Here is a 22,101-nt window from a genome sequence, read left to right as displayed (position 1 = left end):
TGATGCCATCGATTTCCTCAATCCAGTCTCTGATCTGGGCTCCCAGATCTGCCGCGGTCATATGTCTGTATTCGGCGGGACCTATGCCCGCCGGCGTGTCTTCTGGGGAACTCGTCCCCGTACCGGTGGTCTTTCCCCTGGCCTTCGTGGCGGTAGGGGGGGGTTTTGCCATCCCCGGACGTTGACTGTGTGTAACTTCCTCGGATGCCGAGTCGTCTGTGTCCGAGCCCCCTGCGGCGTAGGCTCCCTTGTTGAGGACAACGCGCCGCTTTTTGTCCTTAGGGCGCGTACCAGTACTTTTCTTTTGCTGTTGTTGTTGCTGTCCTTCACTCTCGTTGGCCGAAGGCGCATCTCTCGCCTCTCCGGCCCCGCTTTCTACGGCTCCCGGTATGCCTCCCCGCGTACTTACCGGCCTGCGCGACAGGGTCGGCTCCTCGTCGTCCGTGGAACTCGCGACTCCTGGTGGGGTGAGCTCGCTCCCCTTCCTCTTGCTCCCCTGTTGGCACAGCGTCTGCGGGGGTTGCTTATCTGCAGGTGCCGTTGTCGTGGTCTCCCCCTTCCCCTCCTTCCCAGGGGCCTTGGCCGCATGTGTATCAGCCACTGGGTCCGTTCCCGTATTTGCCGTGACTGGGGGCCAGCTAATTCCCCTAACGATGGGGCGTCCCCGTATCTCCCTGTCCTCTCCTCCTCCTCCTTGCTTGGGTTTATTTGGGTGATCAAAAATTGAGATATCCATTCTGTAACAAAAAGTAAATAACGACGGTTCGGCCATCATGGCAGCCACACCGCGGTGTGGCATCTATCCCCGCCGGTAAGAGTCCTACCCCCTCGAACGGAAGCCGCTGTCGGTTTGTCAGGTGGTCTGCCCTATCCGCTCGAACCCCCCGTCCCTACATCTTTAACGTCGCCAGGCCGGGGATTCCCCTGTCAATCCGAAACAGGGTAGGCCCCGACCCGGTAAGACGTTGCCGGATTTGCCCTACCGGACGTCGGGTATGAGGAAATACTGACCGGGTAATCCTCCACACATGCGCCCGGGATCCGAGGTTTGACTCCCAGATTGGCTCCAGTCAGCTGCGAGGAGCGGTTCTCCCACTTTGGACATGTGGTTTCCTGGGACCTTCGCCACGGAACCGAGGTTCCGTGGCCTTACGTTTACCCGTAGTACGCCACAGAGGTCCGGTAAAGGTACTGACTTCACCCGCAGCCCCGGTCGGTCGGCAACTACTCCTTCCTTGGCTAGTCTCTGAGAAATCGCCCCAGGGGCCCCGACCGCATCCCATGTATACATCGCCCATTCACACTAACATTCATACACCCAGCCCCGAGGGGCTGGGCCGGCTGTTCTTAGTGGACGCTCGTCTAGAATCACTTCCGCCACGGGGTTTTGAAGCCCCGGGGCGTCGGGTCGTCGAGATTCATCGCGGCCGTCAAGCCCCTACACCACGACAAGGTGACAGCCGACGTAGGGGAACCTAACCTAACCTAACCTAACCTAACCTAACCTAACCTAACCTTTTTTTTTTTTTTTTTTTTGTTATCGCTGGAAAAATGCCTTATGCACACCCCGAGGGTCCGCGCAAGGATCCTCGGGGTAGTGTGGGACTCGCACCCACTAAAAAACCAGCGGCCACCCTGGTGCGGGTAGGGGACTCCCCGGAACCGCGCGAGGCATATCTTCAGGGAGCCCCCCGGCACTTATACGCGGTTGCGTATCCAACCTGTCGGGGCTTGCGCTTCCCCTTCCCTCCCCTCGCGCTAGCTATAGTGACGACTACTAACTTCCTCGTGAGGATCCTCCCCCTGTCTGCTCTGTGGCTGTCGCTTCGTGAGTCGAAGCCGCCCAATGCCGAGGGTGATTCCCACTCTCTGCGCCCTTAAGGGGCCAAGACTACCCTCGCGGGGGCCGGGCAAGACTGCACGGCGTCGCGCTCCAGTCGCCGTCCCAGGGGGTTGGGGCCGAAGATGAAGAGGAGGCATTAGGCAGAGAGGCCCTAGCCCTAACCCTAACCGGGGGCCTACTGCGACCTACGCCGCGCTACCTGTCACCACCTATGCCCCTCTGCGCCTCCCCCGGCCCGCCCTGAGGGACGGAGCGGAGCTCGGCCGGCAACCCACCCCGCCAACCCGTTCAGGTCCCCACCTATCCGAACTACCGCTGTTCTGCCGTTCGGCCCGCGTATCCTACCCTACCGGGTCTCATTTCCCCCGCGCTGCGAGGCCTGCTGCTGCCGCGCTCTCTCCTCTATCTCTTTCGCGGCGATCACCCGCTCCGCGAAGCGGGCCACTGCCGCCCATCCCTCTCCCGAGCTCGACATCGCTCGTACTAATCCAGGCAGGGTCAGGTCCCCCCCAATGGCCTCCCGCAGGGCCGCCCTATCCTCCGCCCACGCTGGGCATGTTTCCACTGTGTGGCTCGCTGTGTCCGCGGCCCCCCCGCAGTGCTGGCAGTCCGGCCGTTCCGCCCTTCCTATCCTGTGCAGGAAGTCGGCGAAACAGCCGTGGCCCGTCAGCACCTGGGTCAGCCGGAAGGTCAGCCCTCCGTGTCCCCTGCCGTGCCACTCATCCCAGTTGCCTTCAATCGCCGCTCTCAACCTCCCACTGGGGAGGTCGGGACCCTCCAGGGACCTCCTCCAACATTCGCGGGCAACGAGGAGCTCTCTCGCCCTTACAGCCTTTGCTTCTTCAGCCGAGTAGACTCCCGTAATCGCTCGCGCCTCCCGCATCCAGCCATATGCCCGTCGGTAGGCACCAGCCACCAAGTGCAGCGGCGTTGTTCGGGCTAGCAGGGTGACGGATACCATGGACGCCGTCCGGTATGCCGCGACCACTCTCGTGCAGATCTTCCGCTGGAGTTTCCCCATGGCTCGTTGGATGGGCCTGGATCCTTCCGCCACGTCCCCCCATACCGGGGCCCCGTACAAGATGACCGCGAACAGGGTCCCTGCATATAGTCGCCGCTTCGCCTCCGACGGCCCTCTCAGGTTCGGCATTAGTCGGGATAGGGCCCTCGTGATGCCCCCGACCTTTGCTTCCATCGCCGCGAAGTGCACCCGGAACGTAAGCCCGGAGTCCAGCCAGACCCCAAGGTACTTCATGGATCCCGCCAGTGGGATCCTCTGCGAGCCCACCCTCACGTCCGGTGTGTGTCCCACCATCCTCTTTCCAGCGCGGCCGAAGAGGACCGCCTCCGTCTTATCGGCAGAAATTCTCAGCCCAAGGCCCGTTATGCTTCGGCACACCCTCGCCACCATTACGTTGGCCAGCGCCACCGCTGAAGCCGGATCCGCCGCGGCACTCAGGACCAGGGTGTCATCCGCGTAACATACTACCGCGGTATCCGGCTCCGCTCCAACCTGCAGGACCTGGTCGAACGACATGATCCACAGTAGGGGACCTAAAACAGATCCCTGCGGAACTCCAGCTGTCACCTCCAGGCTGCTCACTCCCCCGCCCTCCGTTACGTACTCGACGTACCTGTGACAAAGATAATTGTTAATAACATGCCGTATATACGCGGGTACTCCCTTTGTCGCGAGCGCGTTCGTGATGACTGGCCATGGGAGGCTGTTGAACGCGTTGGCTATATCAAGAGATACAGCCACCGCACAGCCTCCCATCCTTGTGGCGCCCTCGACGAACTCCCGCACTCTAATGAGCGCGTCGATCGTTGACCGTCCTTTCCGAAAACCGTACTGGTCGTCTGACAGCCGTGCCCGGGGGTTCTCCTCCATCCAGTCCCCCAATCGGGAAACCAGTACCCTTTCAAACGCCTTCCCCAGTTCGCCCAGAAGGCATATAGGTCTGACCTTAGGAAGAGGTCCGCCGGACGTGCCTCCTTTGGGGATGAGCACTAGGCGGGCCCTCTTCCAAGTTCGCGGGACGTGCCCCTCCCGTAGGCACGCCGTAAACATCCTGGCAATCAGGGTGGTCATCCCCTCGGGGACTCCCGCCCACGCGGCTCCTCTGACGCCGTCTGGTCCCGGGGCGGTGTTTCGCCCGCTCCCCTTCTTAAACGCGGACTGAACTTCTTCGGTCGTGACCGCCCAACCCTCATCCCAGCTCCGGTCTTCCTGGCCTATCGGTGCGCTGCCCTCTCCTCTTGGGAATAACGCCGTAAGGAGTCTCCCCAGGGTTTGGCTGTCGAGAGTTTCTGTCAGCCCCCTCGTGGCGGTGCGAAGCCTGCCCAGCACTAGTTTGTATGGTAGGCCCCATGGGTCCGCTTCCACGGAACCCACGAGGTCTTCCCAGGCTTTGGCCTTCGCAGCCTTGATGCCATCCCGCAGCCTCCGTTTGCTGGCGCGGTACTCGGCCTCTGCATCATGGTGGGGGCCGCTGGCCGCTCTCCTGATTCTGGTAAGCCGTCTTCTTGCTGCCACGCAGCGCCTGCGCTGTTCAGTCAGGTCCTCGTTCCACCAGTGTGTGGTCCTCCTGCAGCTCTTGGGTCGGGCTCTGGGAGCAGCCGCGTCGCAAGCCTGCGTCATGGCTCTCTCCACCCATGCGGCGAGGCCGGCCGATGTGGTCTGATCCTCTCCCGTTGGTCCCCATGCCAGACAGGTCTCTAGGGATTCCCGGAAGCACTCTGTTTTGAATTTACGCCAGTTCCATCGTGCGTGTCCCCCCCCGGCCACAGATCTTACGCGCCGGGGGACCCGTACCTCGTAAACTATGTAGAGATGGTCCGATAGCGTCTCCGTCTCCGTAAGGACCCGCCATTGCTGTACCATCGGCGTCAAATTCGGCGTCGACCACGTCAGGTCGACAACCGAATAGCCCTGTGCCCTGACACATGTTGCCGTGCACCCATCATTATGCAGGCTTATTCCGCACGACGCCGCCCATCTCTCCAGAAGCTCCCCCCTGCGGTTGCTCCCCGTTGGGTCCCATGTCGGCGAGCGGGCGTTAAAATCGCCGCCCACCAATACTCCCCTACCGCCACCGCCTGCTGACCGGACCACCCGATCCAGGTCGTCCATGAATGCCTCAAAGGCTTGCATGGAGACGTTGGGGGATATGTAGACAGACACAATTGCTAGATTTCCGCATTTAGCCGCTACGTACCCCCTTCCCCTCTCCAGTAGGGAGCACCGTGGTGCATCACCCTCCGTCCTCCAAAATATGGCCGCAAGGCCATCCTCACTGCTCAGCCAACTGTCTGCACCCGGGATGGAGTGTGGCTCGGATATGAGACACACATCCACCCCCTCTTCCAGCGCGAACTGGCTCAGTAGGTCCTGAGCCCCCCGGCTATGATTCAGGTTGCCCTGTAAGAAGAACCTGGCCATCTGTTATGTTCCTGGCTACGGGCCCCCGACCCCGTTCGCTAACCGACGCGCAGCGTCCCGACCCCATCCTGTGGGCGCTGTTCCTCCCCTTGGTATCGCACACTACACATTTCGGGGCGGATGTGCAGCTCCTCGCCTGGTGCCCCTCGCTGCCGCATCTGAAGCACGCGCGCCCGCGCGCTGCCGGTGCGTTGCACGAGGTGCCTATGTGGCCAAAGCCCCAGCACCTATAACATTGCCGGGGCCGCGCCTCCAGTAGCTCGACTCTGGCTATGGTCCAGCCTATTTTAAATTTCCCCTTTGCCGCTACGGTTGTGGCTGCTCTTAGGGGGCATTGCACCCAGGCGCTGAAGAGCCCGCCAGCCATTCTGCGAGGGGGGCCTACACGTATCTCCTGTGGGCCGCATCCTCCCTGCTCCGCTAGGGTGCGGGCCAGCTCCTCAGTTGTAACCGAATCGTCCAGCCCTTGCACTCTCAACTCCCCCTTAGTTGACGGTCGCGTCACCTGGACCGCATCGCCATATCTCTCTCCGATTATGTTGGAGAGCCGCTCCGCCAAGGCGTCCGCCTTCTTTGCATTTTCGGGTCCGGGTATCTCAATGAGTACCCCACCGTTGGCTGCTCGCCGGACCCTGGTCCCTCCTATATCCAACTCCTCTAGTTGTATTTTGCTACGGGCGAATTGCAGGATTTCTGCATATCGGGAGCTCTCCCCTCTGCACTTAATTGCAACCGCCGCGGTTCTCGGGGCCTTTCGCGCGACTCCGGGCGGTTTGCTCGCCCCTGTCTGCGCCTGTGTCGACGGTGGGACCCTTAGTCTGGCCTCCGCTGCCGACCCACTATGGTTTGCCCCTCCGGAGGGGGTCCCTGCGGTTAGTCGCTCCTCCTTCTTCTTCCTCTTTACGTTTGCCGTCGCGCCTTTCCGTCGCACCTCGACCCAAGCGACGTCGTCTGTCTCCATTGGGGAGTCTGCCGCGCCTGGGGCTTCCACCATGGGCTTGGCGATTTCTCGGGCAGTGTTAGGCACCGCAGACGCTTTGCTGGGCGGTTCGGGGCCTGCACCTCTTCCTCTTGCGGCGCCCAGGGCAGTCGCGGTGAGGCTTAGGTTTGGGCTTCCCCCGTCTCTCGTGCTGCTCAGCATGCGGGAGATCCGGTTCACCTCTTCTCGAACTTGCCTGAGGGCCGCTGCTTGCCTGGCCAGCTCTTCACTCCTGGCCCTGTCCTCATCCGGGACCAGGTAAAGCTCGGAGTCCGTGAATCGGGGTCCGAGATCTGACGCGCCGGTCGACGTCGCTGTGGGCTGGCCCTCGCTGGTTTCCACTGCCGTGCCCACCGCTGCCGCCTGAATATCGAGCGACAGCGTTGTTGGGGGTGTCCCCCTGGTGACCGTCGCATAGGTATCTACGACGGGGGTTTTTGCCCCGGTCTGGGCTCTCCCTAGGGCCACCCGATACTCCTCAAGCTTTCTCTGTAGTTTCTCTCTCTCCCTCATTCCATCCTGGACCTGGATTTCCAACCTCCTCTTCTCCTCCAGGAGCTCTGCGGGACCGGCTGCCATTTCCGCTTTGCCGGTAAGGGTGAGCAAGGCGTTTTTCGCCCAGCCCACTCTTCTTTTTATTTCCCCGCTCATCCTACCGTTCATAGATTTGCATCTTACCCTGATGCCATCGATTTCCTCAATCCAGTCTCTGATCTGGGCTCCCAGATCTGCCGCGGTCATATGTCTGTATTCGGCGGGACCTATGCCCGCCGGCGTGTCTTCTGGGGAACTCGTCCCCGTACCGGTGGTCTTTCCCCTGGCCTTCGTGGCGGTAGGGGGGGGTTTTACCATCCCCGGACGTTGACTGTGTGTAACTTCCTCGGATGCCGAGTCGTCTGTGTCCGAGCCCCCTGCGGCGTAGGCTCCCTTGTTGTTGAGGACAACGCGCCGCTTTTTGTCCTTAGGGCGCGTACCAGTACTTTTCTTTTGCTGTTGTTGTTGCTGTCCTTCACTCTCGTTGGCCGAAGGCGCATCTCTCGCCTCTCCGGCCCCGCTTTCTACGGCTCCCGGTATGCCTCCCCGCGTACTTACCGGCCTGCGCGACAGGGTCGGCTCCTCGTCGTCCGTGGAACTCGCGACTCCTGGTGGGGTGAGCTCGCTCCCCTTCCTCTTGCTCCCCTGTTGGCACAGCGTCTGCGGGGGTTGCTTATCTGCAGGTGCCGTTGTCGTGGTCTCCCCCTTCCCCTCCTTCCCAGGGGCCTTGGCCGCATGTGTATCAGCCACTGGGTCCGTTCCCGTATTTGCCGTGACTGGGGGCCAGCTAATTCCCCTAACGATGGGGCGTCCCCGTATCTCCCTGTCCTCTCCTCCTCCTCCTTGCTTGGGTTTATTTGGGTGATCAAAAATTGAGATATCCATTCTGTAACAAAAAGTAAATAACGACGGTTCGGCCATCATGGCAGCCACACCGCGGTGTGGCATCTATCCCCGCCGGTAAGAGTCCTACCCCCTCGAACGGAAGCCGCTGTCGGTTTGTCAGGTGGTCTGCCCTATCCGCTCGAACCCCCCGTCCCTACATCTTTAACGTCGCCAGGCCGGGGATTCCCCTGTCAATCCGAAACAGGGTAGGCCCCGACCCGGTAAGACGTTGCCGGATTTGCCCTACCGGACGTCGGGTATGAGGAAATACTGACCGGGTAATCCTCCACACATGCGCCCGGGATCCGAGGTTTGACTCCCAGATTGGCTCCAGTCAGCTGCGAGGAGCGGTTCTCCCACTTTGGACATGTGGTTTCCTGGGACCTTCGCCAGGGAACCGAGGTTCCGTGGCCTTACGTTTACCCGTAGTACGCCACAGAGGTCCGGTAAAGGTACTGACTTCACCCGCAGCCCCGGTCGGTCGGCAACTACTCCTTCCTTGGCTAGTCTCTGAGAAATCGCCCCAGGGGCCCCGACCGCATCCCATGTATACATCGCCCATTCACACTAACATTCATACACCCAGCCCCGAGGGGCTGGGCCGGCTGTTCTTAGTGGACGCTCGTCTAGAATCACTTCCGCCACGGGGTTTTGAAGCCCCGGGGCGTCGGGTCGTCGAGATTCATCGCGGCCGTCAAGCCCCTACACCACGACAAGGTGACAGCCGACGTAGGGGAACCTAACCTAACCTAACCTAACCTAACCTAACCTAACCTAACCTAACCTAACCTAACCTAACCTAACCTAACCTAACCTAACCTAACCTAACCTAACCTAACCTAACCTAACCTAACCTAACCTAACCTAACCTAACCTAACCTAACCTAACCTAACCGGAACCTAACCTAACCTTTTTTTTTTTTTTTTTTTGTTATCGCTGGAAAAATGCCTTATGCACACCCCGAGGGTCCGCGCAAGGATCCTCGGGGTAGTGTGGGACTCGCACCCACTAAAAAACCAGCGGCCACCCTGGTGCGGGTAGGGGACTCCCCGGAACCGCGCGAGGCATATCTTCAGGGAGCCCCCCGGCACTTATACGCGGTTGCGTATCCAACCTGTCGGGGCTTGCGCTTCCCCTTCCCTCCCCTCGCGCTAGCTATAGTGACGACTACTAACTTCCTCGTGAGGATCCTCCCCCTGTCTGCTCTGTGGCTGTCGCTTCGTGAGTCGAAGCCGCCCAATGCCGAGGGTGATTCCCACTCTCTGCGCCCTTAAGGGGCCAAGACTACCCTCGCGGGGGCCGGGCAAGACTGCACGGCGTCGCGCTCCAGTCGCCGTCCCAGGGGGTTGGGGCCGAAGATGAAGAGGAGGCATTAGGCAGAGAGGCCCTAGCCCTAACCCTAACCGGGGGCCTACTGCGACCTACGCCGCGCTACCTGTCACCACCTATGCCCCTCTGCGCCTCCCCCGGCCCGCCCTGAGGGACGGAGCGGAGCTCGGCCGGCAACCCACCCCGCCAACCCGTTCAGGTCCCCACCTATCCGAACTACCGCTGTTCTGCCGTTCGGCCCGCGTATCCTACCCTACCGGGTCTCATTTCCCCCGCGCTGCGAGGCCTGCTGCTGCCGCGCTCTCTCCTCTATCTCTTTCGCGGCGATCACCCGCTCCGCGAAGCGGGCCACTGCCGCCCATCCCTCTCCCGAGCTCGACATCGCTCGTACTAATCCAGGCAGGGTCAGGTCCCCCCCAATGGCCTCCCGCAGGGCCGCCCTATCCTCCGCCCACGCTGGGCATGTTTCCACTGTGTGGCTCGCTGTGTCCGCGGCCCCCCCGCAGTGCTGGCAGTCCGGCCGTTCCGCCCTTCCTATCCTGTGCAGGAAGTCGGCGAAACAGCCGTGGCCCGTCAGCACCTGGGTCAGCCGGAAGGTCAGCCCTCCGTGTCCCCTGCCGTGCCACTCATCCCAGTTGCCTTCAATCGCCGCTCTCAACCTCCCACTGGGGAGGTCGGGACCCTCCAGGGACCTCCTCCAACATTCGCGGGCAACGAGGAGCTCTCTCGCCCTTACAGCCTTTGCTTCTTCAGCCGAGTAGACTCCCGTAATCGCTCGCGCCTCCCGCATCCAGCCATATGCCCGTCGGTAGGCACCAGCCACCAAGTGCAGCGGCGTTGTTCGGGCTAGCAGGGTGACGGATACCATGGACGCCGTCCGGTATGCCGCGACCACTCTCGTGCAGATCTTCCGCTGGAGTTTCCCCATGGCTCGTTGGATGGGCCTGGATCCTTCCGCCACGTCCCCCCATACCGGGGCCCCGTACAAGATGACCGCGAACAGGGTCCCTGCATATAGTCGCCGCTTCGCCTCCGACGGCCCTCTCAGGTTCGGCATTAGTCGGGATAGGGCCCTCGTGATGCCCCCGACCTTTGCTTCCATCGCCGCGAAGTGCACCCGGAACGTAAGCCCGGAGTCCAGCCAGACCCCAAGGTACTTCATGGATCCCGCCAGTGGGATCCTCTGCGAGCCCACCCTCACGTCCGGTGTGTGTCCCACCATCCTCTTTCCAGCGCGGCCGAAGAGGACCGCCTCCGTCTTATCGGCAGAAATTCTCAGCCCAAGGCCCGTTATGCTTCGGCACACCCTCGCCACCATTACGTTGGCCAGCGCCACCGCTGAAGCCGGATCCGCCGCGGCACTCAGGACCAGGGTGTCATCCGCGTAACATACTACCGCGGTATCCGGCTCCGCTCCAACCTGCAGGACCTGGTCGAACGACATGATCCACAGTAGGGGACCTAAAACAGATCCCTGCGGAACTCCAGCTGTCACCTCCAGGCTGCTCACTCCCCCGCCCTCCGTTACGTACTCGACGTACCTGTGACAAAGATAGTTGTTAATAACATGCCGTATATACGCGGGTACTCCCTTTGTCGCGAGCGCGTTCGTGATGACTGGCCATGGGAGGCTGTTGAACGCGTTGGCTATATCAAGAGATACAGCCACCGCACAGCCTCCCATCCTTGTGGCGCCCTCGACGAACTCCCGCACTCTAATGAGCGCGTCGATCGTTGACCGTCCTTTCCGAAAACCGTACTGGTCGTCTGACAGCCGTGCCCGGGGGTTCTCCTCCATCCAGTCCCCCAATCGGGAAACCAGTACCCTTTCAAACGCCTTCCCCAGTTCGCCCAGAAGGCATATAGGTCTGACCTTAGGAAGAGGTCCGCCGGACGTGCCTCCTTTGGGGATGAGCACTAGGCGGGCCCTCTTCCAAGTTCGCGGGACGTGCCCCTCCCGTAGGCACGCCGTAAACATCCTGGCAATCAGGGTGGTCATCCCCTCGGGGACTCCCGCCCACGCGGCTCCTCTGACGCCGTCTGGTCCCGGGGCGGTGTTTCGCCCGCTCCCCTTCTTAAACGCGGACTGAACTTCTTCGGTCGTGACCGCCCAACCCTCATCCCAGCTCCGGTCTTCCTGGCCTATCGGTGCGCTGCCCTCTCCTCTTGGGAATAACGCCGTAAGGAGTCTCCCCAGGGTTTGGCTGTCGAGAGTTTCTGTCAGCCCCCTCGTGGCGGTGCGAAGCCTGCCCAGCACTAGTTTGTATGGTAGGCCCCATGGGTCCGCTTCCACGGAACCCACGAGGTCTTCCCAGGCTTTGGCCTTCGCAGCCTTGATGCCATCCCGCAGCCTCCGTTTGCTGGCGCGGTACTCGGCCTCTGCATCATGGTGGGGGCCGCTGGCCGCTCTCCTGATTCTGGTAAGCCGTCTTCTTGCTGCCACGCAGCGCCTGCGCTGTTCAGTCAGGTCCTCGTTCCACCAGTGTGTGGTCCTCCTGCAGCTCTTGGGTCGGGCTCTGGGAGCAGCCGCGTCGCAAGCCTGCGTCATGGCTCTCTCCACCCATGCGGCGAGGCCGGCCGATGTGGTCTGATCCTCTCCCGTTGGTCCCCATGCCAGACAGGTCTCTAGGGATTCCCGGAAGCACTCTGTTTTGAATTTACGCCAGTTCCATCGTGCGTGTCCCCCCCCGGCCACAGATCTTACGCGCCGGGGGACCCGTACCTCGTAAACTATGTAGAGATGGTCCGATAGCGTCTCCGTCTCCGTAAGGACCCGCCATTGCTGTACCATCGGCGTCAAATTCGGCGTCGACCACGTCAGGTCGACAACCGAATAGCCCTGTGCCCTGACACATGTTGCCGTGCACCCATCATTATGCAGGCTTATTCCGCACGACGCCGCCCATCTCTCCAGAAGCTCCCCCCTGCGGTTGCTCCCCGTTGGGTCCCATGTCGGCGAGCGGGCGTTAAAATCGCCGCCCACCAATACTCCCCTACCGCCACCGCCTGCTGACCGGACCACCCGATCCAGGTCGTCCATGAATGCCTCAAAGGCTTGCATGGAGACGTTGGGGGATATGTAGACAGACACAATTGCTAGATTTCCGCATTTAGCCGCTACGTACCCCCTTCCCCTCTCCAGTAGGGAGCACCGTGGTGCATCACCCTCCGTCCTCCAAAATATGGCCGCAAGGCCATCCTCACTGCTCAGCCAACTGTCTGCACCCGGGATGGAGTGTGGCTCGGATATGAGACACACATCCACCCCCTCTTCCAGCGCGAACTGGCTCAGTAGGTCCTGAGCCCCCCGGCTATGATTCAGGTTGCCCTGTAAGAAGAACCTGGCCATCTGTTATGTTCCTGGCTACGGGCCCCCGACCCCGTTCGCTAACCGACGCGCAGCGTCCCGACCCCATCCTGTGGGCGCTGTTCCTCCCCTTGGTATCGCACACTACACATTTCGGGGCGGATGTGCAGCTCCTCGCCTGGTGCCCCTCGCTGCCGCATCTGAAGCACGCGCGCCCGCGCGCTGCCGGTGCGTTGCACGAGGTGCCTATGTGGCCAAAGCCCCAGCACCTATAACATTGCCGGGGCCGCGCCTCCAGTAGCTCGACTCTGGCTATGGTCCAGCCTATTTTAAATTTCCCCTTTGCCGCTACGGTTGTGGCTGCTCTTAGGGGGCATTGCACCCAGGCGCTGAAGAGCCCGCCAGCCATTCTGCGAGGGGGGCCTACACGTATCTCCTGTGGGCCGCATCCTCCCTGCTCTGCTAGGGTGCGGGCCAGCTCCTCAGTTGTAACCGAATCGTCCAGCCCTTGCACTCTCAACTCCCCCTTAGTTGACGGTCGCGTCACCTGGACCGCATCGCCATATCTCTCTCCGATTATGTTGGAGAGCCGCTCCGCCAAGGCGTCCGCCTTCTTTGCATTTTCGGGTCCGGGTATCTCAATGAGTACCCCACCGTTGGCTGCTCGCCGGACCCTGGTCCCTCCTATATCCAACTCCTCTAGTTGTATTTTGCTACGGGCGAATTGCAGGATTTCTGCATATCGGGAGCTCTCCCCTCTGCACTTAATTGCAACCGCCGCGGTTCTCGGGGCCTTTCGCGCGACTCCGGGCGGTTTGCTCGCCCCTGTCTGCGCCTGTGTCGACGGTGGGACCCTTAGTCTGGCCTCCGCTGCCGACCCACTATGGTTTGCCCCTCCGGAGGGGGTCCCTGCGGTTAGTCGCTCCTCCTTCTTCTTCCTCTTTACGTTCGCCGTCGCGCCTTTCCGTCGCACCTCGACCCAAGCGACGTCGTCTGTCTCCATTGGGGAGTCTGCCGCGCCTGGGGCTTCCACCATAGGCTTGGCGGTTTCTCGGGCAGTGTTAGGCACCGCAGACGCTTTGCTGGGCGGTTCGGGGCCTGCACCTCTTCCTCTTGCGGCGCCCAGGGCAGTCGCGGTGAGGCTTAGGTTTGGGCTTCCCCCGTCTCTCGTGCTGCTCAGCATGTGGGAGATCCGGTTCACCTCTTCTCGAACTTGCCTGAGGGCCGCTGCTTGCCTGGCCAGCTCTTCACTCCTGGCCCTGTCCTCATCCGGGACCAGGTAAAGCTCGGAGTCCGTGAATTGGAGTCCGAGATCTGACGCGCCGGTCGACGTCGCTGTGGGCTGGCCCTCGCTGGTTTCCACTGCCGTGCCCACCGCTGCCGCCTGAATATCGAGCGACAGCGTTGTTGGGGGTGTCCCCCTGGTGACCGTCGCGTAGGTATCTACGACGGGGGTTTTTGCCCCGGTCTGGGCTCTCCCTAGGGCCACCCGATACTCCTCGAGCTTTCTCTGTAGTTTCTCTCTCTCCCTCATTCCATCCTGGACCTGGATTTCCAACCTCCTCTTCTCCTCCAGGAGCTCTGCGGGACCGGCTGCCATTTCCGCTTTGCCGGTAAGGGTGAGCAAGGCGTTTTTCGCCCAGCCCACTCTTCTTTTTATTTCCCCGCTCATCCTACCGTTCATAGATTTGCATCTTACCCTGATGCCATCGATTTCCTCAATCCAGTCTCTGATCTGGGCTCCCAGATCTGCCGCGGTCATATGTCTGTATTCGGCGGGACCTATGCCCGCCGGCGTGTCTTCTGGGGAACTCGTCCCCGTACCGGTGGTCTTTCCCCTGGCCTTCGTGGCGGTAGGGGGGGGTTTTGCCATCCCCGGACGTTGACTGTGTGTAACTTCCTCGGATGCCGAGTCGTCTGTGTCCGAGCCCCCTGCGGCGTAGGCTCCCTTGTTGTTGAGGACAACGCGCCGCTTTTTGTCCTTAGGGCGCGTACCAGTACTTTTCTTTTGCTGTTGTTGTTGCTGTCCTTCACTCTCGTTGGCCGAAGGCGCATCTCTCGCCTCTCCGGCCCCGCTTTCTACGGCTCCCGGTATGCCTCCCCGCGTACTTACCGGCCTGCGCGACAGGGTCGGCTCCTCGTCGTCCGTGGAACTCGCGACTCCTGGTGGGGTGAGCTCGCTCCCCTTCCTCTTGCTCCCCTGTTGGCACAGCGTCTGCGGGGGTTGCTTATCTGCAGGTGCCGTTGTCGTGGTCTCCCCCTTCCCCTCCTTCCCAGGGGCCTTGGCCGCATGTGTATCAGCCACTGGGTCCGTTCCCGTATTTGCCGTGACTGGGGGCCAGCTAATTCCCCTAACGATGGGGCGTCCCCGTATCTCCCTGTCCTCTCCTCCTCCTCCTTGCTTGGGTTTATTTGGGTGATCAAAAATTGAGATATCCATTCTGTAACAAAAAGTAAATAACGACGGTTCGGCCATCATGGCAGCCACACCGCGGTGTGGCATCTATCCCCGCCGGTAAGAGTCCTACCCCCTCGAACGGAAGCCGCTGTCGGTTTGTCAGGTGGTCTGCCCTATCCGCTCGAACCCCCCGTCCCTACATCTTTAACGTCGCCAGGCCGGGGATTCCCCTGTCAATCCGAAACAGGGTAGGCCCCGACCCGGTAAGACGTTGCCGGATTTGCCCTACCGGACGTCGGGTATGAGGAAATACTGACCGGGTAATCCTCCACACATGCGCCCGGGATCCGAGGTTTGACTCCCAGATTGGCTCCAGTCAGCTGCGAGGAGCGGTTCTCCCACTTTGGACATGTGGTTTCCTGGGACCTTCGCCAGGGAACCGAGGTTCCGTGGCCTTACGTTTACCCGTAGTACGCCACAGAGGTCCGGTAAAGGTACTGACTTCACCCGCAGCCCCGGTCGGTCGGCAACTACTCCTTCCTTGGCTAGTCTCTGAGAAATCGCCCCAGGGGCCCCGACCGCATCCCATGTATACATCGCCCATTCACACTAACATTCATACACCCAGCCCCGAGGGGCTGGGCCGACTGTTCTTAGTGGACGCTCGTCTAGAATCACTTCCGCCACGGGGTTTTGAAGCCCCGGGGCGTCGGGTCGTCGAGATTCATCGCGGCCGTCAAGCCCCTACACCACGACAAGGTGACAGCCGACGTAGGGGACCTAACCTAACCTAACCTAACCTAACCTAACCTAACCTAACCTAACCTAACCTAACCTAACCTAACCTAACCTTTTTTTTTTTTTTTGTTATCGCTGGAAAAATGCCTTATGCACACCCCGAGGGTCCGCGCAAGGATCCTCGGGGTAGTGTGGGACTCGCACCCACTAAAAAACCAGCGGCCACCCTGGTGCGGGTAGGGGACTCCCCGGAACCGCGCGAGGCATATCTTCAGGGAGCCCCCCGGCACTTATACGCGGTTGCGTATCCAGCCTGTCGGGGCTTGCGCTACCCCTTCCCTCCCCTCGCGCTAGCTATAGTGACGACTACTAACTTCCTCGTGAGGATCCTCCCCCTGTCTGCTCTGTGGCTGTCGCTTCGTGAGTCGAAGCCGCCCAATGCCGAGGGTGATTCCCACTCTCTGCGCCCTTAAGGGGCCAAGACTACCCTCGCGGGGGCCGGGCAAGACTGCACGGCGTCGCGCTCCAGTCGCCGTCCCAGGGGGTTGGGGCCGAAGATGAAGAGGAGGCATTAGGCAGAGAGGCCCTAGCCCTAACCCTAACCGGGGGCCTACTGCGACCTACGCCGCGCTACCTGTCACCACCTATGCCCCTCTGCGCCTCCCCCGGCCCGCCCTGAGGGACGGAGCGGAGCTCGGCCGGCAACCCACCCCGCTAACCCGTTCAGGTCCCCACCTATCCGAACTACCGCTGTTCTGCCGTTCGGCCCGCGTATCCTACTCTACCGGGTCTCATTTCCCCCGCGCTGCGAGGCCTGCTGCTGCCGCGCTCTCTCCTCTATCTCTTTCGCGGCGATCACCCGCTCCGCGAAGCGGGCCACTGCCGCCCATCCCTCTCCCGAGCTCGACATCGCTCGTACTAATCCAGGCAGGGTCAGGTCCCCCCCAATGGCCTCCCGCAGGGCCGCTCTATCCTCCGCCCACGCTGGGCATGTTTCCACTGTGTGGCTCGCTGTGTCCGCGGCCCCCCCGCAGTGCTGGCAGTCCGGCCGTTCCGCCCTTCCTATCCTGTGCAGGAAGTCGGCGAAACAGCCGTGGCCCGTCAGCACCTGGGTCAGCCGGAAGGTCAGCCCTCCGTGTCCCCTGCCGTGCCACTCATCCCAGTTGCCTTCAATTGCCGCTCTCAACCTCCCACTGGGGAGGTCGGGACCCTCCAGGGACCTCCTCCAACATTCGCGGGCAACGAGGAGCTCTCTCGCCCTTACAGCCTTTGCTTCTTCAGCCGAGTAGACTCCCGTAATCGCTCGCGCCTCCCGCATCCAGCCATATGCCCGTCGGTAGGCACCAGCCACCAAGTGCAGCGGCGTTGTTCGGGCTAGCAGGGTGACGGATACCATGGACGCCGTCCGGTATGCCGCGACCACTCTCGTGCAGATCTTCCGCTGGAGTTTCCCCATGGCTCGTTGGATGGGCCTGGATCCTTCCGCCACGTCCCCCCATACCGGGGCCCCGTACAAGATGACCGCGAACAGGGTCCCTGCATATAGTCGCCGCTTCGCCTCCGACGGCCCTCTCAGGTTCGGCATTAGTCGGGATAGGGCCCTCGTGATGCCCCCGACCTTTGCTTCCATCGCCGCGAAGTGCACCCGGAACGTAAGCCCGGAGTCCAGCCAGACCCCAAGGTACTTCATGGATCCCGCCAGTGGGATCCTCTGCGAGCCCACCCTCACGTCCGGGGTGTGTCCCACCTTCCCCTTTCCAGCGCGGCCGAAGAGGACCGCCTCCGTCTTATCGGCAGAAATTCTCAGCCCAAGGCCCGTTATGCTTCGGCACACCCTCGCCACCATTACGTTGGCCAGCGCCACCGCTGAAGCCGGATCCGCCGCGGCACTCAGGACCAGGGTGTCATCCGCGTAACATACTACCGCGGTATCCGGCTCCGCTCCAACCTGCAGGACCTGGTCGAACGACATGATCCACAGTAGGGGACCTAAAACAGATCCCTGCGGAACTCCAGCTGTCACCTCCAGGCTGCTCACTCCCCCGCCCTCCGTTACGTACTCGACGTACCTGTGACAAAGATAATTGTTAATAACATGCCGTATATACGCGGGTACTCCCTTTGTCGCGAGCGCGTTCGTGATGACTGGCCATGGGAGGCTGTTGAACGCGTTGGCTATATCAAGAGATACAGCCACCGCACAGCCTCCCATCCTTGTGGCGCCCTCGACGAACTCCCGCACTCTAATGAGCGCGTCGATTGTTGACCGTCCTTTCCGAAAACCGTACTGGTCGTCTGACAGCCGTGCCCGGGGGTTCTCCTCCATCCAGTCCCCCAATCGGGAAACCAGTACCCTTTCAAACGCCTTCCCCAGTTCGCCCAGAAGGCATATAGGTCTGACCTTAGGAAGAGGTCCGCCGGACGTGCCTCCTTTGGGGATGAGCACTAGGCGGGCCCTCTTCCAAGTTCGCGGGACGTGCCCCTCCCGTAGGCACGCCGTAAACATCTTGGCAATCAGGGTGGTCATCCCCTCGGGGACTCCCGCCCACGCGGCTCCTCTGACGCCGTCTGGTCCCGGGGCGGTGTTTCGCCCGCTCCCCTTCTTAAACGCGGACTGAACTTCTTCGGTCGTGACCGCCCAACCCTCATCCCAGCTCCGGTCTTCCTGGCCTATCGGTGCGCTGCCCTCTCCTCTTGGGAATAACGCCGTAAGGAGTCTCCCCAGGGTTTGGCTGTCGAGAGTTTCTGTCAGCCCCCTCGTGGCGGTGCGAAGCCTGCCCAGCACTAGTTTGTATGGTAGGCCCCATGGGTCCGCTTCCACGGAACCCACGAGGTCTTCCCAGGCTTTGGCCTTCGCAGCCTTGATGCCATCCCGCAGCCTCCGTTTGCTGGCGCGGTACTCGGCCTCTGCATCATGGTGGGGGCCGCTGGCCGCTCTCCTGATTCTGGTAAGCCGTCTTCTTGCTGCCACGCAGCGCCTGCGCTGTTCAGTCAGGTCCTCGTTCCACCAGTGTGTGGTCCTCCTGCAGCTCTTGGGTCGGGCTCTGGGAGCAGCCGCGTCGCAAGCCTGCGTCATGGCTCTCTCCACCCATGCGGCGAGGCCGGCCGATGTGGTCTGATCCTCTCCCGTTGGTCCCCATGCCAGACAGGTCTCTAGGGATTCCCGGAAGCACTCTGTTTTGAATTTACGCCAGTTCCATCGTGCGTGTCCCCCCCCGGCCACAGATCTTACGCGCCGGGGGACCCGTACCTCGTAAACTATGTAGAGATGGTCCGATAGCGTCTCCGTCTCCGTAAGGACCCGCCATTGCTGTACCATCGGCGTCAAATTCGGCGTCGACCACGTCAGGTCGACAACCGAATAGCCCTGTGCCCTGACACATGTTGCCGTGCACCCATCATTATGCAGGCTTATTCCGCACGACGCCGCCCATCTCTCCAGAAGCTCCCCCCTGCGGTTGCTCCCCGTTGGGTCCCATGTCGGCGAGCGGGCGTTAAAATCGCCGCCCACCAATACTCCCCTACCGCCACCGCCTGCTGACCGGACCACCCGATCCAGGTCGTCCATGAATGCCTCAAAGGCTTGCATGGAGACGTTGGGGGATATGTAGACAGACACAATTGCTAGATTTCCGCATTTAGCCGCTACGTACCCCCTTCCCCTCTCCAGTAGGGAGCACCGTGGTGCATCACCCTCCGTCCTCCAAAATATGGCCGCAAGGCCATCCTCACTGCTCAGCCAACTGTCTGCACCCGGGATGGAGTGTGGCTCGGATATGAGACACACATCCACCCCCTCTTCCAGCGCGAACTGGCTCAGTAGGTCCTGAGCCCCCCGGCTATGATTCAGGTTGCCCTGTAAGAAGAACCTGGCCATCTGTTATGTTCCTGGCTACGGGCCCCCGACCCCGTTCGCTAACCGACGCGCAGCGTCCCGACCCCATCCTGTGGGCGCTGTTCCTCCCCTTGGTATCGCACACTACACATTTCGGGGCGGATGTGCAGCTCCTCGCCTGGTGCCCCTCGCTGCCGCATCTGAAGCACGCGCGCCCGCGCGCTGCCGGTGCGTTGCACGAGGTGCCTATGTGGCCAAAGCCCCAGCACCTATAACATTGCCGGGGCCGCGCCTCCAGTAGCTCGACTCTGGCTATGGTCCAGCCTATTTTAAATTTCCCCTTTGCCGCTACGGTTGTGGCTGCTCTTAGGGGGCATTGCACCCAGGCGCTGAAGAGCCCGCCAGCCATTCTGCGAGGGGGGCCTACACGTATCTCCTGTGGGCCGCATCCTCCCTGCTCTGCTAGGGTGCGGGCCAGCTCCTCAGTTGTAACCGAATCGTCCAGCCCTTGCACTCTCAACTCCCCCTTAGTTGACGGTCGCGTCACCTGGACCGCATCGCCATATCTCTCTCCGATTATGTTGGAGAGCCGCTCCGCCAAGGCGTCCGCCTTCTTTGCATTTTCGGGTCCGGGTATCTCAATGAGTACCCCACCGTTGGCTGCTCGCCGGACCCTGGTCCCTCCTATATCCAACTCCTCTAGTTGTATTTTGCTACGGGCGAATTGCAGGATTTCTGCATATCGGGAGCTCTCCCCTCTGCACTTAATTGCAACCGCCGCGGTTCTCGGGGCCTTTCGCGCGACTCCGGGCGGTTTGCTCGCCCCTGTCTGCGCCTGTGTCGACGGTGGGACCCTTAGTCTGGCCTCCGCTGCCGACCCACTATGGTTTGCCCCTCCGGAGGGGGTCCCTGCGGTTAGTCGCTCCTCCTTCTTCTTCCTCTTTACGTTCGCCGTCGCGCCTTTCCGTCGCACCTCGACCCAAGCGACGTCGTCTGTCTCCATTGGGGAGTCTGCCGCGCCAACCTAACCTAACCTAACCTAACCTAACCTAACCTAACCTAACCTAACCTAACCTAACCTAACCTAACCTAACCTAACCTAACCTAACCTAACCTAACCTAACCTAACCTAACCTAACCTAACCTAACCTAACCTAACCCTTTTTTTTTTTTTTTTTTTTTTTTTTTTTTTTTTTTTTCGTTCAGCGGCGAAGGGGAAATCTTCAAAAGACATCCGGTTGTTCATGGATGTCGTCGGATAGTGCCGGATTTTTACCGGCTAAAACCCCTCCGCCGCTCATCACCCAGGACGAGGCGGAACCGCTTTCGCATTACTTCACCTCGTCCCTGTGGCCGGCCTGTTCTCCTGGCCTCTCCCTTTCTCTCGCAACGCGGCATCGCCTTCTCGGTCTGCTTGCCGCTCCACGTGTCACTGCCTGATAGTTTTTGTTGGCAAGCCTTTTCACTTATTCTAAAAAAAAAAAAAACTACACACTACCGCACCATCTGGTGTCCTTATGCTAGCTTATGTTCACTCCTGTCTTACCGGCTGTTGCAGTTTAGTCAGTTTGTTAAACAGTCAGGTCACTAGTTCTTATCGATCTAATTCACTTACACTAATTCATCTGTTCGTGGGGGGGTGTCTTCGCGCACCTTGTCTTGTACACCCCCTCCATCCGTCAGCTTTCACCTCACTGTTTCCGCACCGCACTAGCATGCTTTGCGCGGTGCGGATGTGGTGTCCTCTTTTCGCGGCCACGCCGGTTTTTGCCGCTTCCACCGTCACCCTCCAGTTTGACTTGGTGACCCCGGTCTCCACGGTGGTGCGGTAGTGCGGGAACATGCGCTTGTGCTCCGCCAAGCTGCTACACTGGCAGCTGGCGGTGAACACTGTCCCGTCCAGCACCACCGCGTCCCGCCAGGGGGGGTGCATTTTCAGCGGGCTGGTCGAGTTGACCAGCTGCTGGACCCCCCCATGTCGTCTCTTGAAGTAGAGGATGGCCCGGTTATTACCTAGGTAATTCACGTCACCGTAGGTCATCCGGACCATCGCTCCCTCCTCTGCTGGCCTGGTAGCCGGAGGCCGGGGCTCCCCTCGTCTGATCTGTTTGGCCGCATGTTCGTGAGCCAGGCTTTCAACCCTTGCCCACTCTGTCGCGATGGCCCCGCTCGCCGGGGAGGTTGCACTGCCCACTTCGTGTAGGTAGCCGCTGCTGAGGAAGCATACCGAGTGTGCGTATGGGATGTCGCACACACAACCATCCGCTCCCCCCCCAGTCAGCCTAGCCACCTGTCTAACCATCAGTCCGGGCACAGGTTCTCCCGCTTCTCCAGCTTGCCTCCTTGCTCTCTCCGCTGCTTCCTTTTCCCGGAGGACGTTGGTAATGTACCGGGCAGCCGCCTCCCATTTAGCGTGGCTCTGTAGCATGGCACGAGCCATCTCGCGTATATTGCCCACCCGGCCGACTATCTCTCTCATGTCACTCCTTTGGTCCTCCCAGGCCGGGCACCGGAACCAGGTATGTTCCGGGTCGTCGCACTCCGCCGTACAGTGATGGCACCGCGCGTCCTCCTCCTTGCCGATCCTCTTCAGGTACGACCCGAAGCAGCCGTGGCCGGTGAGTCCCTGAGTCAGATGGTAGGTCATATGGCCATGCCTCCTGTCCAGCCAGGGTCCCAGCGTTGGTATGGCTTGCCTGGTCCACCCGCCTTTCTCGCCATCCCGCCACCTGGCATCCCATCTTTCGATCGTCGTCATTCTTTCCTCCCGTCTTATCGCGGCTCCCGCTGGGCCGCTTCGTCCGGTTCCC

General features: G+C 61.1%; 2 protein-coding genes across 2 annotated transcripts; both read right to left on the bottom strand.

Annotated features, from left to right (window-relative positions):
• Nucleotides 1-2,189: 2,189 nt before the first annotated feature.
• LOC124309509 (uncharacterized) lies at nt 2,190-8,238 on the bottom strand. Its single transcript, XM_046773180.1, has 3 exons — nt 7,931-8,238; nt 5,329-7,684; nt 2,190-5,264 (listed from the first exon to the last, which is right to left on the bottom strand). The coding sequence occupies exons 1-3, from the start codon at nt 8,236-8,238 to the stop codon at nt 2,190-2,192; spliced, it is 5,739 nt and encodes a 1,912-aa protein (XP_046629136.1).
• Nucleotides 8,239-9,266: 1,028 nt separating this feature from the next.
• LOC124309508 (uncharacterized) lies at nt 9,267-15,315 on the bottom strand. Its single transcript, XM_046773179.1, has 3 exons — nt 15,008-15,315; nt 12,406-14,761; nt 9,267-12,341 (listed from the first exon to the last, which is right to left on the bottom strand). The coding sequence occupies exons 1-3, from the start codon at nt 15,313-15,315 to the stop codon at nt 9,267-9,269; spliced, it is 5,739 nt and encodes a 1,912-aa protein (XP_046629135.1).
• Between the last annotated feature and the right edge of the window lie 6,786 nt (nt 15,316-22,101).

This window comes from Neodiprion virginianus, chromosome 7 (genome assembly GCF_021901495.1).
Source record: "Neodiprion virginianus isolate iyNeoVirg1 chromosome 7, iyNeoVirg1.1, whole genome shotgun sequence".
NCBI lineage: Eukaryota > Metazoa > Arthropoda > Insecta > Hymenoptera > Diprionidae > Neodiprion > Neodiprion virginianus.
The sequence above is the reverse complement of the archived record's forward strand: the minus strand, read 5'-3'. Positions and strand labels throughout refer to the sequence as shown.

Coding starts and splice junctions, on each gene's coding strand:
- LOC124309508 (XM_046773179.1), bottom strand. CDS start 15,315: ATGTATACATGGGATGCGGTCGGGGCCCCTGGGGCGATTTCTCAGAGA. Junction 14,762..15,007: donor TTCCTCATACCCGACGTCCG/GTAGGGCAAATC, acceptor TTTTTGTTACAG/AATGGATATCTCAATTTTTG. Junction 12,342..12,405: donor GGTCGGGACGCTGCGCGTCG/GTTAGCGAACGG, acceptor TTCTTCTTACAG/GGCAACCTGAATCATAGCCG.
- LOC124309509 (XM_046773180.1), bottom strand. CDS start 8,238: ATGTATACATGGGATGCGGTCGGGGCCCCTGGGGCGATTTCTCAGAGA. Junction 7,685..7,930: donor TTCCTCATACCCGACGTCCG/GTAGGGCAAATC, acceptor TTTTTGTTACAG/AATGGATATCTCAATTTTTG. Junction 5,265..5,328: donor GGTCGGGACGCTGCGCGTCG/GTTAGCGAACGG, acceptor TTCTTCTTACAG/GGCAACCTGAATCATAGCCG.